Source organism: Rhinolophus hipposideros, assembly GCF_964194185.1.
Source record: "Rhinolophus hipposideros genome assembly, chromosome: X".
In the NCBI taxonomy this organism is placed as follows: domain Eukaryota; kingdom Metazoa; phylum Chordata; class Mammalia; order Chiroptera; family Rhinolophidae; genus Rhinolophus; species Rhinolophus hipposideros.
This window is the reverse complement of record NC_138046.1, coordinates 94221573-94240452: the sequence shown is the minus strand read 5'-3', so window position 1 is coordinate 94240452 and position 18880 is coordinate 94221573. Positions and strand designations below refer to the sequence as shown.

Here is an 18880-nt window from a genome sequence, read left to right as displayed (position 1 = left end):
AATGCACTCATTCTTAGTAAAATACAATTCACCAAAAATGACACAGTAATAGAAAACCTTAATATTTCTATAAATATTTAAGGAATTAAATCAGCAGTGATAACCCTTCTCTCAAGAAAGTCTGTCCTGGATAGGTTTATAGGTGAGTTCTACCAATCATGTAAAGGGAACAACAACAAAAAACAACAGAGAACATTCCTTAATTCATTTTATAAGACCAGCATAATCTACAGATGAAAAGCTGATATGGGCAGTGCATGAAAATTATAGTACAACCTTCCCATAATGTAAAAAGTCTAAACAATAAAAACAAACCAAATCCAGCAATATATAAAAAGGATTAGAAAGATTAGACATCATGACCAAGTTTGGTTAACCGAAGAATCAATGAAATTCATTGCATTAATAGATTAAAGAAGAAAATCATATGGTCATTTCAACATACACAGAAAATAAAGTGTATGGATGATAACATTCACCATCCATTCATGCTTAGCAAACTCTAAGATCAGAAATAAACACAGAAAACTGCTATCACCGTTGTTCTGGATGTTAATCCACTGCAGTAAAAGCTAGAAAAAGAGACAAAATGTAAAGAATTGGCAAGGAATAAATAAAATCCTTCTCACACACAGATGATATGATCAGGTATGCAGAAAATCCAAAAAATTCTACAGATAAATTAATGGGATTGATGAAGCTTGATGAATAGAAAGGAATGCAAAGTCATTACAAGGAAGGAGAGAAAGAGAGGCGTGTGAGAGAGAAGGATCTACCTTTAAAAGCAAATACCTCAAATATATGGTGATGGAAGGAGAACTGACTCTGGGTGGTGAACACACAATGTGATATATAGATGATGTAATACAGAATTGTACACTTGAAACCTATGTAATTTTACTAACAATTGTCACCCCAATAAATTTAATTAAAAAATAAAAAAATAAAAGCAAATACCTAAGAATAAATCTAACAAAAGATGTATATAACCTCTGCAGAGAAAAGCATAAAACATTATTGACAGAAATCAAAGACCTAATAAATGGGAAGATAGACACCATGTTCATGAATTGGAAGACTTAATATGGTAAACATGTCAATCATTCTTTGGTTGCTAAGATGTGATATAATAATTCAAGGCAAAATCCCAACAGGCTTTTTTGTGTGTGTATGGAAATTGACAATCTGATTCTAAAATGTACATGAAAAGTGCACAGACATCCCTCAAGACATGTCTGAAGAGTGAGGAGGAAGGCCCTGCCCTACCAGTTCCCAGGACTTATTAAACCTATAGTAAATAAGACAAGGTGCTCTCAACACAATGCCAGGCCAATGGACCAGCACAGAGCCTGGGAACAATCACACATGTATAGATGCTTGATTTATGGAAAAGGTGGTATGGCAGAGCAGTCTTTTCAGTAATTTTGCTGAGACTATTGAATATCCACATGGAAAAAAATGAAATTGGACTGCTACCTCACACAGTGTCAATTCCAGATGGATGATGATACATAGAAGGCTTTATAATCTCAGAATGGTAAAAATTTCTTAAACAAGGCACAAAAACACTAACCATAAAAGACAAAATTGATAAATCAGACTACATTAAAATTACAAACTTCTGCTAATTAAAAGATGCCATTTTAAGAATGAAGAGATAGGTCACTAGGTGTCAATTAGGGAAGAGTAATGAGGAAAAACCACAGTGAGATTCTACTACACACTAATCAACAAGAATAAAAAATTCTAACAATGCTAAGTATTAGCAAGGGTGTGCAGCAGAGGCAATAAGCAACCATGAGAATAAAAGAAAGGTGCTGTTAATAAGCACCAACAACAGGTTTTTAAGCAGGGGCAGTGCCAGGACACCCAGGACCTGGACCACCTTAGAGAGGTAGAGACTCCAGGTAATGGGTCAGAAATGAAGGAGCACAACTGTTGGTGGGATTGCAGATTAGTGCAGCCACTATGGAAAACAGTATGGAGGTATCTCAGGAATCTGAAAATGGAACTACCCTATGATCCAGTAATTCCACTCCTAGGCATCTACCCGGAGAAATCCAAAACTCCAATTCAAAAATCTGTATGCACTCCTATGTTTATTGCAGCACTTTACACAATAGCCAAGATATGGAAACAACCGAAATGCCCATCGGTAGATGACTGGATTAAGAAGCTGTGGTACATTTATACAATGGAGTATTACGCAGCCATAAAGAAGAAAGAAATCTTATCATTTGCAGCAACATGGATGGATCTAGAGAACATTATGTTAAGTGAAATAAGTCAGAAAGAGAAAGACAAGTACCATATGATCTCACTTATATATGGAATCTAAAGAAAAGACTATGTGAATGAACTAATCAGAAACAGTTTTGGGGACACAAAGAAAAAAACCGAGAGTTGTTAGATGGGTGTGGGGGGCGGGTTGGGGATAAGGGGAAAGGTGAAGGGATTAGAAAGCTGCTGGTAACCACAAGATGGCCTCAGGGTTTTTTGAAAATTAATTTGGGGAAGGTATTCAATAATGTTGTAAAGATTTTGTTGGGTATCCGATGGACATGCGTCCTATTTGGGAGACCACCTCAGGGATACTGTGGATACCTGATCATGGCATTGTACACCACAAGCTAAACATTAATGAATGCCAACTATAATTTTATATATATAATGTGATGGTTCAGTGTGAGGTCGGAGGGATAGTGGATGGGGGCAGGGGGGTTCACAGTGTGAGGGATATAAATGATGAACGTCTAAGTATTACCTTGTCTTGTACACCTGAAACTAATAAAAAAAAAAAAGAAATGAAGGAGCACAAAGCAACTTGGATCAATCTCACAGAGCAAAAATGTGTATACTGTATGATACCATTTAAATAGGACAGATAACACTCAATTATATTATTCAGGGATACCTATTTGGATGGTATAGACATAAAAGCATGGAAGTGAAGTCTAGATTAAAGTTAATTCTGAGAGAGGCAAGGGGTTGTGATCAGAAAGGGGAATGTAACGGCTGTTGACATGCTGACAGGTTTTCACATTTCTTTTTTTCTTTTTTTTTTTCTGAAAACATTTAATATATATATATATATATATTTTTAATTTGTGCTTATTATTTTTATTTTATTTTTTTATTAGTTTCAGGTGTACAAGACAAGGTAATACTTAGTCGTTCATCATTTATATCCCTCACACTGTGAACCCCCCTCCCCCCATCCACTATCACTCCGACCTCACACCCAGCCATCACATTATATACATAAAATTATAGTTGGCATTCATTAATGTTTAGCTTCTGGTGTACAATGTCATGATCAGGCATCCACATTATCTCTGAGGTGGTCTCCCAAATAGGACGCATGTCCATCGGATACCCAACAAAATCTTTACGACATTATTGAATAAGTTCCCCAAATTAATTTACATTTCTTGACCTGGGTTGTAGTTACATGGTTGTTCACTTTACAATAATCCCTTAAGCTGTATAGTTCTGTTTATGCATTTTTCTAAATGTAATGTAGCCTATAAAAAGATTAATTCTATGTGTGATGCAGGTGTTTATACATATTCATATATTCTTTTACCCAGTAATTCTACTTCTAAAAACTTATTTTGAGGAAATAAAGCAACCAGGGGGTGTAAACAAGGATTTATGTACAAGAATACTGTTAATCATAACATTATTTTTAATAGGGAAAAACAGAAAACAGCATGAATATCAAATAATGTCCCATTAGGGAAATTATTAAATTAAATATGTCACATGCATATAGTTTAGACATCTTAATACAGCCATTAAGACACTGTATCTAAAAAATATTTAATGGTATTTCAAAATGCTTAAAATTATTAAGTGAAAAGAATCAGGAAACAAAACGCATATATAAAATGATCTCAATTTAGTGCAATTGTGATGAGTACAAGTATAAGGAAATGTTCTGAAATGTTCACTGTGATTCACTTTTGCAAATGGTGTTATTTTTATCATAATTTTCCATAATTTCTAAGTTAATAAAGTATGTGTATTGTAAAGGTTGCTGACACTAAAAACTATTTATAATTTTTATTTTTAAATGAACAAATTACTTCTTTTAAACAACAGAAAGTGAACTGAATTTTCTTCCTATTTTATGTGTATATAAATTTATTCAAACTTATATTAGTGGTTGAAGATCAGCTTTCATATACTAAAATAAAATTGCCAGAGTGACAATTTCAAGGGCATTTTTGAGATAGCAGTCATCAGAATGTAGCTTGTTTTCAAATGTAGCACTCAAAACTTAAAATCTATTCTATACTGTAACATCTCAATCTACGATCTATTTTATACAAAAATTGGGCACCTAAAATTTTTTTCAATAGATGTCAAAATGATATAGTAATTACAGTTAAAAGTTAAAAAAAGCTCAAACTCTGCAATTATCTTTATAGGTAATTATATTTTGTTTGCAGATCCAGGAGTTTATCAACTCAAAACCCTTCTTCTATTTGTCTCTATTTCAGTTTGTGCAGAAAAGTATTAACATAGCAGGCTCAAACTACTATCTTTTGAAAAGCTCGAAAGGCCTGCTTACAAGGTTGGCTCTTGATTGGCATCTGGGAACTTGGATGGATTCTTTCCTTCATAACTGAAAAGAGTGGCTCACTGTGTCTAAACTATTTGTGCAAACAATATGATTTATCCTAAACACCTGCTTTCTTTCTGGGAGTCTGGAATTTGGTATGTGCCAGGCAGAGGGTGCCTGCATGACAAGCCCCCAATAAAAACCCTGGGTGCTGAGTCTCTAATGAGCTTCCCTGGTTGACAACATTTCACATGTATTGTTGCAACTGGTTGTTGGCAGAAGACTCTTGGAAGCTTGTGCCTGGTTGCCCCTGGACTTCAACCCATGCACCTTTTCCTTTTATTGCTTTTGCTTTATATCCTTCAGCTGTAATAAATCATAGCTGTGAATATGACTATATGCTGAGTCCTGTGAGTCCTCTTTACTAAGAGGACACATAGTTCTTAAAACTAAAATGCAACTATACATTTAATATAGTGGCAAAGCTAGTCAAGAGAAATGTTTAATTTTATTTTTTTGGTTAATTATTTTTTAATTATTATTTTATACTAGTTTCAGGTATACAGTGCAGTGGTTAGGCATTTATATAATCTATGAAGTGATTCCCCCAGTAAGTCCAGTACCCATCTGATACCCTACATAGTTTTTACAACATTATTAATTATATTCCTCATACTGTAGAGAAATGTTTAATTTTAAAATGTTCATAATGATACAGAAGTTTTTTTCTTTCAACTAGTATTTGTCAAAGGCCTACACAGTCACCCAGCTAGGTGCTTTCATATATCTTATCTTATAGAATTACCTTAACTATCAAGTTTCTAATGTTTACTAGGACCAAATAATATTTTCCAGCCATTTCCTATTACCCAGCACTTAAGTAGGCATTCAATAAACATGTGCTGAATAAATGAATATCAATTTATGTCATTACACACAAAAATGAAAAATCAGAATAGATCAGATAAGACTAGCTATAAAAATATGTTCAGAGCTTCATATAAATTAAAATGCTATAGTCTAGATTTTTCTTGCTTGATATGAAACAAATACATTTTCCTCTATGTGGCAAGTTTGCTGGTAAGTGGTAATCAGTTCTACTCTTATCAGTATAAATGAATTCCACCACAAACACTCCATTCCCCAAGCATAAACACCAAACCAAAAGGCAAATTAAATAATAAAAAATAAAAGCTCCTTCAGTCTATTTATCTCCATTGTGGGCTCAAAAATACAAACTGCTAATATTATTTTAGAAGATACAAACTACTGTTTTCATGTCAGATATGTTTTAAATCCACATTTAATCACCGTAAAAGCCTCCCCGTGGTATATGTAATCATTCTATAATAAGGTAATTAAAATTCCTTGGCCAGCCAATTTAGGATTTATAACTTAATTCAAGTATCAGACACTACTAAAGACAAGCTTGGATGGGATAGTTAGAAACAAACATTTGAAGTTTTTTTTTTTTGGGGGGGGGCGACAAAACACAGCTCTGTCTTCAGAGTTGAAAAAATGTTTCAATGTAAATTGAATGTTTTTAAAATGTTGAAATTGAAACATTTTAAAAAATGTTTCAGCAAATTGCTACAGACAAGTCCAAATTTAAGTGTAATCGCAAAGCAATGGATATAGTGCAAACATATGCAGATTTCCAATGAACTACTAAGTGTGTTGGGGAAAGTGACAACATAGTCTCTAAATAACATTACCCCTACTTTAAAGGTCAAGCATCTCTTGACCTCCCACTTCAGGACCCACATTTGTTGAAACTGATAATCTAGGGGTGGGGTCTGGGTACATGCTTATTTAAGAAGCTCTACTCCAGGATTTTCCAATGCTGTTTTGAAATCTACTTGCTTTAATCTTTTCCAGCCCTCAAATTTTGGTTCTGTGAGTCTCTGTATTTGAGTATGCTTTAGACTTATAAACCATTTGTAATTAAATGGATAGCAACTCGTTCCAAGGATTTTCTAACATATGTAACATGATTAGGCTATATAATTTCATGACTTCACTTTAGGAAAACACAAGGGAGAGCTAGTTATAGTCTGTGGCCAAGACAGTTATGGATTACCATATTAAGAAACTCATTGATAACCCAAATATATTGTTTGGTCTAGCTTTTTCTCCATCAAAATTATCAGAGCTGGGCCAGCCCGGTGGCTCAGGTGGTTGGAGTGCCATGCTCCTAATGCCGAGGTCACCGGTTTGATTCCCACATGGGCCAGTGAGCTGCACCCCTATAGCTAAGATTGTGAACAACGGCTCTCCCTGGAGCTTGGCTGCTGTGAGCAGCCGGAGGTCAGCATGAGCTGCTGTGGGCTGCCGTGGGCTACTGTGTGCTGCCAGGAGTGGCTGGTGGCCAGCATGAGCGGCCAGCAGCCGGGGGCTGTGAGTGGCCAACCTCTGACTGGTGACCGACTGCCGGGGGGGGGGGAGCGCAAGTCTCATAATACCAGCATGGGCCAGGGAGCTGTATTCTACACAACTAGACTGAGAAACAATGGCTTGAACCGAGTGGGAGGAGGAGGTGGAAAAAGGGAAAAAAACATTATCAGAGCTGTTTCCAAGTAGCCAACAAATTAGCAGAGTCAATTGACCTTATTTTATTTGTTTCCCCTTTCCTTGTCCACTCTGTAATGGTGTCATGTCAAAAAACTGTGGAAAGGATCCAGATTATGCATAACCTGCGCAATGAGTCCCTGTGTACTGGGGGTAATTCTATTCTATTGCCAGAAATATGGAACTAATTCTGGAGTAGCCTCATCTACATGCAGCTATAGATAAGCAATCTCTTACCTAGCCAGTAGGTGGAGGCACACACAAACTTACTGCTTTGCTCTTTGATCCACAGGTCCTTAAATCTTACAGTAATGGATAGTTTGGGTTCCTTTGTGTTTGTTTTAAACCCAGGAGATCAAAGAGAATGCAAAAATACTGGGATGAATTTATGAAAAATCATGATACAAAGAACAATTTTATATTTCTATTTTGTTTCTGGCCGTTTTGAGAAACAACTAAGTTTTTTTAACTTTTAATTTATAATCTACTTCCAGATCCCTAGAGCAAATAAAACAATTCTAAATTTAGAAATATGTCCTTTAAAATTCATGTTCAATCAGATAAAACTGAACATCAACTGAATATGATGTGATATTAAGACACTTGATTTTGCTAGGTATGATAATAGTATTATGGTCATATTTTTTAAAGTCCTTATCTGTTAGAAATACAAAGAGGAGTATGCACAGTTGAAATATCCAGGAGATAAAGACAACGGTAAAGGATAGGTAGAAAAAGAATGGCAAAATGTTGATAATGGTTGAGCTGGATGACAGGTACACTGAGGTTCATTATACTACTCTCTTTTTATTGGAAAATTCCCAAAATAAAAGGTTAAAATTTCAACTAGAAATCCATGTTCTAGTGATTTGGGTTAAGACTGGTTTTAAGCGACTGGTAAACATGCAGTTTTAATGAAGCTTCATCTCAATACATAACCATGGAAGAATTATTTCAATCACAACTGAATTATATAAAATGAGCTATATAAAATCCCATATAGATTCAACACTGAGAAACTAAAGTAACCTGTTCAATCTACTGAGAACAAAACTTTACAGTTCTAGGGCACGTCATCATTTTACATAAAGTAAATTCACATAGTTTTCTCATCTAGTTCTTATAATCTTATGAAGATTTTAAACGTAAGAAAACTGAGGCTCAGAGAAGCTAAAAGACTTGGCCAAAGTCAAATAATGAGTAAAAGCGACAGAGTTCGGATACTAAACCAAGTTTTATGACACCAAATACCATCTTCTCTGTACTATACTGTCACTTAGACCCTTTTGAAACAAATAGCAAACAGGGTGAAATTTAGGCTAATTTTCAAATTTTGCTTTCCATGCTCATTACTTTATAGCATATGACGAAAGCTATTTTTTAGTTTTCTCAGTGAATAAAAATATGGACAGAAACAGATTTCTTGAATAAAGAATAAAATTTAACTAGGAAAAGTGACTAAAAGAATTATAACATCTTAAATTTGGAAGGGACGTTAGAGGCCCTCTCTAGTCTAAAATTAAAGCCTTATCTTTAGCCCCTTAGATGGATCCAGCTTCAGCTTGAGCATTTCTAGTGAGGAAAACATACTCTGAGACAGCCGTTTCATTTACTGAGTCTAATCATTAAAGAGGCCTTAGTGGTGAAATCTACCTGCCACTTGTTAATTGTACTTACAAACCTGACCCTACACTGAATAAACATATAATCCTCTTAACAGACAACAATCTTTCAAATAACTGAGGACATCCATTATGTTTTATCGTGGGCTTCTGCTTTGAGAATTCTTTTAGCAGAAAAAGAAAATCAATAGATTCTTGAGTAACTAAAGCCTCCCAGTCTTTTCAATAGCTCATCCATCCCAGTGGTTTTCAAACTGGGACTCCAGTATCTGAGAATACCCAAAGTCCTTCCAAGGGATTAGGATATTTTTAAGGCAATCAATTTTCGTATCTTCATTTGCCATAATTGGGTCGATCTGAAAACAAGTCTGTGATCTGCTGATTTTCCTTTTACAGCTCCACTCACAGGAACCCATCTCAACTGACAAACCACTCATCTATCCTGAGAAGCCTGCCTTAGCTTCAAAGAAACAACTGGGGAATACAAATCTAAGGGAGGGAGGGAACCTTGAGAGCAAAACATAGCTTGGGAAAGAAATGAGAGAGCCATCTTATTTCATCCAGACAACATATTCATGGCAAAGTCTTATCTATTTTAGAATTAGAAATCAATAGTAACATGATTGTCACAGGGTTGTCTTTAATTTTTTATTTGAAAAATGAAGTCAGCATTTTTTCTGACAGAAAGCAAGTCTGATTTGGCTGACTGGTTTGACAATGATGACAAGTTTTGCCATTTAGGTCACATAGCAGGCATTTTCCAAAAATGGAATGAGATAAAGGTGCAGCTCTACAGTTTTGAAGAAAATATATTTAAAAGAATATACAAAACAGTGAAAATTACAAGCTCACAATAAAAGTTTTGTGCATCAACTTAAAAAATGGGAGCAAGTACATGGTTTTAAAAATTCTTCTAGTAGGTTTGCTGACAAAGATTTTGAAGGCTGTGACTCTATGACAGAATGTCTAGTCTCCTTCTCACTCTGGTTATCCCCTTCTTGAAGCATGCCAGTGTTCTGCTTACTATGAACACTTCAGGAGAATGAGTAGTATACAGTAAACGTTTACATCTTTTTCACATAAGCAGTTACAACTAAGTTCACAGTGATCTTTCTTACACTTTTATATTTGAATGAATGAGTTTATATTACTTGGTCTTAAATTTCATCTTCTTTGTTTCAGCTCCTTTGCTATAAACTTATAAAATATTTTAAAATTTTGATCTAGATATTCAATGTATTAGCTAGCCCTCTGTGGGGGGCAGCTTCTGACATGGCTCCCAGTGGTCAGCACCTCCTGGTATTCACACCCTTGTTTAATCCCCTCCCTTTGTGTGTGGGCTGGATCTAGTGACATTGCTAACTAACAGAATATGGCAGAAGTGATGGTGTATGCTTTCTGAGATTAGGTTCTAAGATTGACTTCCATCTTGTTCGTACTCTTGCCCTCTTGCTTGTTCACTCTGATGAAGCCAGCTGCCATGTTGTGAGCTGCTCTATGGTGAGACCTAGTTACAAGGAACCCAGAACCCAGGGTGGCCTCAGGCAAACAGCTCATGAGGAACTAAGGCTCTCAGTCATATAGCCTGCTGCCAACAACCATGTGAGTGAGCTTGGAAGAAGGGCCATGCCCAGTAGAGAGAGCCTTTAAATGACTTCGGCCCCGGCTAACTCCTTGATTACCACCTTATGGGAGACCCTAATCAAAGTCACTGATTAAAAAAAAACATTTGAACAGAATAGGATGCCATCCCATAAAGCTTTATACAATCTCTTTGGACACAATCAGCCAACCAGCTCTAGAACTACCCAAGTTGTCTGATCTTTAGCTCATAATCCTCCATTTTACCAACAATAATTCTGTGAGAAACATGTCAAGTGGCTTATTGAAATCCAGATACACTGTTACCTATAAACTTTCCTCCATATGCCAATATAGTGATTATATGAAAAGAGGAAATTGAGCCTGTTATTACTTGTTTTTAGTTGCTAGAGAGGCTTGTTACATGAAGGACCCTATTTCTATCCCACTTATTTTCACTAAGACTCCTGTGGTCAGAATTTTCTATTTTGGGGCATCCTATCCTCCCTCTTTGAACTCTTTCTTTTTAGAGCCTCTTCTCTAAAGTACGCTAAAAATGTGAGAGTAATACAATACAACCAACTTCTGCTTCCTCAGCCATTGTAAACCTTAAGATGAGATAATCCTTTTATTTTTGTTACTTAAAGTCTTCTAAAATGTTCACAACTATTGTTAAATTTTAAGAAAAAAGTATTAGCATTATCCAAAACCAATGTTGCTTAAAACTTTAACCCTTAAGAAAATAAAATGTACACTCACAATTCAAAAACCATGTAAAGCATTCCATCTGAGCTATATGTCTCCAATAACTCTACAATGTGGGGATGTTTCAGCATATGACAGATACTGGCTTCCCGCTTTAGATCTGCAAAACAAACACACAACATACTTTATTAGGTAGGAACAAGAGACAATCAGAGTGAATGATGAATGAATGGATGTGATCTATGGTAACATGAAGACTTCTCTAACTAAAAAGATGAAATCCCCCATTTAAGCTAAGCCTAACTTTTTACCCATTAAAATCTTTGACAACATAACTTTTCCATATTTTTTTGCCAGCTTGCATCTATATACATTATAGTCAGCTCTTATTAATAAAAATGTAAATAGCACAAATATTTTCCGCAAACTCTTATAACCAAGTTTTGAAATTTATAACTCTTTCTTGATCTTCCAATAAGTAACTCAATTTGCTATTTTGAATTTTACCCTTTTCTTAGTTTTCCCTAAATTGGATAAGAAGATCTATTCTTTAGCCTAAAATCTAGCACTTATAGACATATATCGGGGAAGTTATATGGAATAGGGGGCAAAAAAAAGTGTGGTTTAGACAGAAAAGACACTACTCCCAGCATCAAAGTCAGAAATTTTTTCCCCCTCACCTATGAAATGTGTTGGATAATTCAGGACACTACCCTACAGTGTTATTTTGAAGAACAAATTCAGATAATGAAAGTAAGACTAGTGTGTAAGTTCTGTAATACTATTTGGAAAATAAAACTGTTAATATTAGGTTGGTGCAAAAGTAATTGTGGCTTTTGCAATGATTTTTAACCTTTTAAACTGCAATTACTTTTGCACCAACCTAATATCATCGTTATCATCAACATCATCACCATCATCACATGAAAACAGTTTGGGCATAGGTATCACCTGCCATGTCTACATGGAACAAGGGAATTAAAGCCTTCCTATGTTAATAGTGCTGGGGTTTTATGTTTGCAGATGAATAAAATCCAATATAACATTTTTATATTTGGAAGTAGAAGGGAGACAGGTAAAGAACAAAGGCTAAGGATATACTGCCTAAAGCAAGAGATAACATTATTTTCTCTCTGATTTATTAATTCAACTTAGTCTTGTCAACAAGACCAATGGCTGCAGACAGAACTGTAGAAGACTTATATAAGGGAAGAATGAGGAAAAGAAGTCAGTAAATTAGAGAAACAGAAGCCACCAGAAAAGGAAGAATCAATAAGATAACATTAAGAAAGTTAAGGGAATAGAGGGAATTGAAGCATGAGCAGTTGGAGAAGGCGGAGAAAAGGCTGTTAAGGTTCAGCCAGAAAAGACCATTAGCATTCTGGGCAAGATCAAGTTTTGTGGAGAAGTCAGGTTGGAGATCAGTATGCAAGAGACCATTATGTAATAATAAATTACAATTTATCGTGTCTCTCACTGGGCTAATTACTTAACATAGTCATTGTTATATACTGTCCCAATAACCCTGTGAGGTAGTTATTTTACAGATGAGGAAACAGGCTTAGAAATGTGTTCAAGATCACATAGCTATCATAAGGGGGTAGGTTTGAGCCCTTTCCTGTCCAACTCCACCATGCCAGATTTAGACATGTTCAGATTAGAAGAATCTGGCAGTAGGAAAGGAATAGCAGGGTCAAAGAAGGTTTGATTTGGTTGTCTGTTTTTGCTGTTGTTGTTGTTTTTTTTTAATTTATTAGTTTCAGGTGTACAAGACAAGGTAATACTTAGACGTTCATCATTTATATCCCTCACACTGTGATCCCCCCTGCCCCCATCCACTATCCCTCCGACCTCACACCGAGCCATCACATTATATATATAAAATTATAGTTGGCATTCATTAATGTTTAGCTTCTGGTGTACAATGCCATGATCAGGCATCCACAGTATCCCTGAGGTGGTCTCCCAAATAGGATGCATGTCCATCGAATACCCAACCAAATCTTTACAACATTATTGAATACGTTCCCCAAATTAATTTTCAAAAAACCCTGAGGCCATCTTGTGGTTACCAGCTGCTTCCTAATCATAAAGGGAACACTGTGTGTTCATAAGTGGCAGTGATGAGAAGCCCAACAGGAACTGGAGTCGGGAAAACTTGGTGCCGGTCCTGCCTCAGTCACTGCTATACTCGTATACCAGCTGACTGCCAAGCTCTACAAATCCCTTCCTTACTGCAAATGAAATGGGGAGGGTGATAGGTGATGCGGGACCTGCAGAGTCTTCCAAATCGACTTCAGAGGGCAGTGATAAGATTCAAATGAGAAATGGATGTGAAGGGACTTTGTAGAGTACAGCACTACGGGTGCGGTAAGGTGGCTCAGTGTTCACTGGAAAGGAAGAGATCAGAGGTACACAGAAGATGGTCTCCATCTCCAAAAGTGGTTGGAAAGGTCATGCAGGGGAGGAAAGGTGTGAATCAGGTGTGGGTTTTGTGCTGGGAATTCATAACTATGAGGAAAGCTTTTGACAAGTGTGCTGGAGGGCCAGGCTGAAGCCAGATCACATAAATCAGACGGCTGCACGGTTTTTCTCTTCCTTTCAAGAATGTTCTGCCTCTTGATGCTATGAAAAGCTTAGGAGTTTTATTTGCTTGTCTCTACCTTCTCATGTTATTAGAAGTCACCCTTTTCATGCCTGTTTTCACCTTAGTTTCTCTCTTTCTATTTCTTTCTATTCTGTTATAAAAACTGATTTTAACCCAATGCTCTGACATTGGAGTCAAGAAGTAAACAGAGACTGAGTGTTTGCCACAGTGAAAACTGGACTTTCTCCTTTTTTCAGTTTATTTTTTATTTTCCCCCTTTCATGTAACTGCTGGTCTAGTCCCTATCACCTAACCACCCTCAAAATGAAGGCAGAATTGCTGGGGACCCTGGCTTCAAAGATTTAAACCGTTCAAATGTCACCAAATCTCACATTTCAGGGACCAAAATCAGAACACTGATTGAATAACAAAAACTAACAACATGAAATATATTTGAAATTACAAGGGCAATAATGCAAAAGATGGCTTATACCTAGGATCATGGTGGCACTATTTTCCATAATCCAAATATTGATTAAATGGGTGTATTAAAAAGCCCAAATAGGCAATCATCGTTTAAAAAACACAAATGCATTATGTATGCATTCTAACTATAGATTCCAAGAACATTAAACTCAAAATGTTTCTTTAAGATGCGAATGTGAATTAAAGATATATGTATTAAGTGCTATTACTTCCTTGCTGATATAGCAAACCAAAAATAGTAGAGGCGTACCTTGTTTTATTGTGCTTTGCTTTATTGCACTTCAAAGATGTTGTGTTTTTTATAAATTGAGGGCAAGATCCTCTGCCAGCAAAAAGATTACAACTAGCTTTATGGTGGTAGTCTGGAACCGAACCTACAATATTTCCAAGGTATGTCTGTAATGGCCTACAAATCAACTCATGAAGCAGGGTAGGAAGGAATTAGAAAGTAGATGGTAATAATTGATTTGAAATAGTGGTTATCTGACTGCTTTGAGATACTAGCACAGAACATTCCTGTGAGGGACCTGACCCAGAGTTACCATGCTGCTTGAAAGCGCTGCTTTGTCTACAGTAACTGGTAACTCCATTTTCCCTTGTACTTTGTCTTTCACTTTGTAATTTCTCAGGGAAATTTTAAAAGATTTAAAAAATAATCTATTTCTATGTTTAGTGCCCTTATATTTAACTATGTGCCTATATTTAATCAATTTATTTCCCTTTAAAAGGGGTACTAGTAATATGGAAAGTAATATTTAATTTTCTGACCAAAATTGGAGAAACACGCAAATTAAATCAACCTGCTATATGGCATAAGAACTACTACTCTACTCTTATTTCTATTTGCACTACTACTAGTTTCCTAAGAAAGTTGGGCCTAAAATTCTTTAAAAAGAAGTTTTCTGGAAAGCATTTATTTTTCATTTCACTATTAGTTGTTATTGTAATAGAATCCTTCATAATATCTTTTAAAAGTTGGATGCTAATTTCAGAGTGCCACAATTCTGTAACAAATTAATTTGACTATGGGTCAAAAATAATCTGGATATTTACAAACACAATTGAAGGAATGATTTGACATTCTTAGCAGTGGGTTAGCAATCTCAACCTCAGTATATAAGAGATCTAAATTTAAGAGTTAGCTTGCCCAGAACCATTCAATAAGGATTTAGATCAGCACTGTCCTACAGAAATACCTATAATACAAGCCACATACATAATTAAAAAATTTCAGTGGCCACATTAAAAGTAAAAACAGGCAAAATTTGTTTTAACATATTTTATGCAATCCAGTATATCCAAAGTATTATTATTTCAACATATGACATATTAAAATTATTAATGAAATGTGTTATATTCTCTTTTTGTACTAAGTTTTTTGTGATCCAGTGTGTGTGTTATACTTCTGGCACATTGCAATTTGGTCGGCCATATTTCAAGTGCTCCACAGCCACACGTGGTTAGAGGCTACCAAATTGGAATGGTGCAGGCTCTAGATAAATAGACTTGCTTTAATTCTTATCCTCTCCCAACATGAGTTCTTCTGCATTTCTTATACAGATATTTGTAAAGTCATTCACTCAAAAAAAAAATTAAACTCAAACGAATGTGTTTTTTAAAAAACATTTTCATAGAGGGAAATGCTACAGCTTCTTTAATAACCCAAATCCATCACTGGAATTTCTTCAACATTCTTAATCTACATCCTTTATTTGTTCAGCAGTTTTTAATTATTTCATCTTGCTTAACCTACCAAACACGCAAAGGGTAGTCAACATCCACTTTATAGTGCCCTTGGTACACTTCAAAATTTATTGACTGACCTTAGACTATGCAGGGCAACTTATGAGAGTTTACAATACAACATTTGAGATTTTAATTGGCACTCTGTGAGACCTCATTTAATATTTATAATAACCCTTTGAGTTAAATATATCTATTCCCACTTTACAGAGGAAGAAACTGAGGTCTCAGGTTCAGTGAGATAAACAAGTTGTTGAAATCACACAACAGTAAGAAGAAGCAGGACTAATAACCGAAGTCCATTGCTCTTTATATCGCACCACAATGGCTCCTGGGGTTGTGCAGTTGTTATGACCCAGGCATAAGATCCAATCACACAACAGTGTTAATGTGGTAACACTGACTTGGGTGAAAAGTTATCAAGACTCCAACAGAACCAGCTTATTTCAGCTGCACTGTCACCAGTGATGACCAGAAACTAGACACTAATCTTTTACTGACAAATACATAAGTATTATCATTCATTTCCAAATAATTTCCAGGTTGTGTTAGAAACGCAATAGTTAAAATTCTCTAAGAGCTGACCCTCCAAATGCTCATAAAGAATATTCTAATCTAGTCATAGAAATAATTAGGACAAGTACTAATGTGTTCATTTGAATCAATATTAATATTAAAATAAGTAAATGAAAGTCATTATTGACTCAATATTTTTTCCTTGGTGTACTGAAATTAATGACCATATTTTAAGAAAGGAATCCAAGCAGAACCTTGGAAGGATTATAGTATTATAGCAAAGTCAAATTCTGTTGCTAAGCTACACTGCTGACTAATAACCAATTTGAAGACTAAAGATCCCAGTTGTCTTTGGCAATAATACAGGTCAGGTTGACTTTAATGAGGCTATCTTCCTATAAATCAGTAGAGCTGACCTTCTCAACTAGTGGATGACCAGAGGCCCAGACAGGCCCACACACCAATCTGGGTTAAGTGCAAACTCATTATTTCTTTGATGTTTTTACACATTTTACTACCACCCTATACACTTTACTATCTTTTTTCACATACAAAGAAATCCAAGCAGTTTCTAATTTCTTTGAATTCTTGCCCATTAAAAAAATCCTACGGCCTAAAATCTTATCTATCAAGTGAATAAAGAAAGGAAACAGTGTATTGTTAATTGAGAATGTTTGTTTGATGTAAAATTTTTTCTTAAGTAGGCAAAAGTATTAGTTAGAAATCAATCTTATCTGCATTAAGCATTTACAGATTCATAGGATTTTGGTACTATATTTCCCAAAGAATTTTCAGTTCTGATAGGTGCAATGTACATATTAAAGCAGGCTGCCCAGTTGAATACCAAATTTAAACTAAACTCAACATTATATCTGTAAACAATTATCAATTGTAAAACATAATAAAGCCAATCGTTGTGAGAACTACTTGTTTTCCCTTTTACTCTTCATTCGGATGGGTTTAGTAAATAATTATCTAAAGTGCCATTTACTTCCTAGGGCTTTACATTTGAAAAACTCCAGGTCATTTCTTATCAATATTGAAGTACTATAAATCATTGAGCTTACTAATTAGATATTAAGAAACATTACAGGCGACCAATTCAATGATCTTTATTAATATTTATCTTCTGAGGTGTTAAAATGTCCTGAAAGGAGAACACTTGCTTAAAAGGCATTTGTGGATGCAAGCCAACATTAGGTTAGAAAGATACCAAATTATTTGTCTTTTAGAAGCTATAACTGAATCCTCTATTCAAGTTGTTACTCAACCATAAATTTGGTGAAAATCTGTTTTAGACTCAACTAGTAAAATAGAAAGATGTTAATTATATGCATAAAAGGAAAAGGCAGAGGTGACTGAAATCTAAATCAAATAAAGTTCCAGCATTAGAGTTATTTTCAAATATATGAATGACCACCATTAAGATCATATTTTTACATGATAAAAATAGAAATACATCTCTAGAAGGCATGATTCCTCTGTTGCATTTCATTTTGGGAAATGTAAACCAAAAAGCTTTACGAAAAGGGAGGAAGATGGGGCATTTTTCTATCATAAAAACCAGACACCTATTTCAAAATGGTACTCTTAACTTGGTAAAAGAAAATTGGAGAAATACCAGTTGATACCTCAATTACTTTTTAATATTAAAGTCTTAAAAAACATACATGTTAGGAGCATGAAGGAACTTTGTGGGATGATAGAGTGTATATACTTGCTAAAACATTGAACTGTACACTTAAACAGGCTCATTTTACTGTGCACAAATTTTTATTCAAGAAAGTTTAAAAACAAAAGTTATTGCAACAAGACAGGGATTCAACTAATATGTCTAAGTCAAAAATGTTATTCACAAACCTGTATTTTATACTTTCCTAATTATGTTATCTATTATATATTTACATTCTCTTTTTCTTTATTTACTGATAGCTGAGGAGTTCAACGAGTATATGTGGCAGGATAGGCTTTCTTATTACCCACTTCCCCCCACACATCCTTCCTCCAGGGTGGGGCCAGCCCAGGAAATACTACCAGCAGGAACGAAAGTCTCCCCAGAAAGCAATTTGTAATCTGTTTTAATATATAAATAAATGAATGACTGTGGCCAAGATTCTCTATGGCCTAATGAAATAATTATCAAAATTAAAAAAAAAAAGTAACATGGGTTTCCCCATCCAGCAGTAGAATCTTGTTGTCAACAAATCTCATAAAACTAGTATAAAACAAGTTTACAGTAAAAAGTAAGTACCAATGTGTGACACTTGTTTTGCAAAGGATCAATAAAAATAATAAGCTTTTTTTTTTTTATTGGGGAAGGGGACATGACTTTATTGGGGAACTGTGTGTACTTCCAGAACTTTTTTCCAAGTCAAGTTGTTGTCCTTTCAGTCTTAGTTGTGGAGGGTGCCGTTCAGCTTCAAGTTGGGGTGCAACTCAGCTCCAGGTTAAGTTGCCGTTGCTAGTTGCAGGGGACGCAGCCTACCATCCCTTGCAGAATCGAAC

At 35.3% G+C, this 18880-nt stretch overlaps 1 protein-coding gene across 15 annotated transcripts in view; it reads right to left on the bottom strand.

Annotated features, from left to right (window-relative positions):
* Window positions 1-18880, bottom strand: part of CASK (calcium/calmodulin dependent serine protein kinase) — a 416202-nt gene that overhangs the window by 252051 nt on the left and 145271 nt on the right. For all 15 annotated transcript variants that reach the window (XM_081041785.1, XM_081041786.1, XM_081041780.1 and 12 more), the window contains exon 3: window positions 11098-11203. In XM_081041785.1, coding sequence (XP_080897911.1) covers window positions 11098-11203 — 106 coding nt within the window. The remainder of the gene's footprint in view (window positions 1-11097; window positions 11204-18880) is intronic.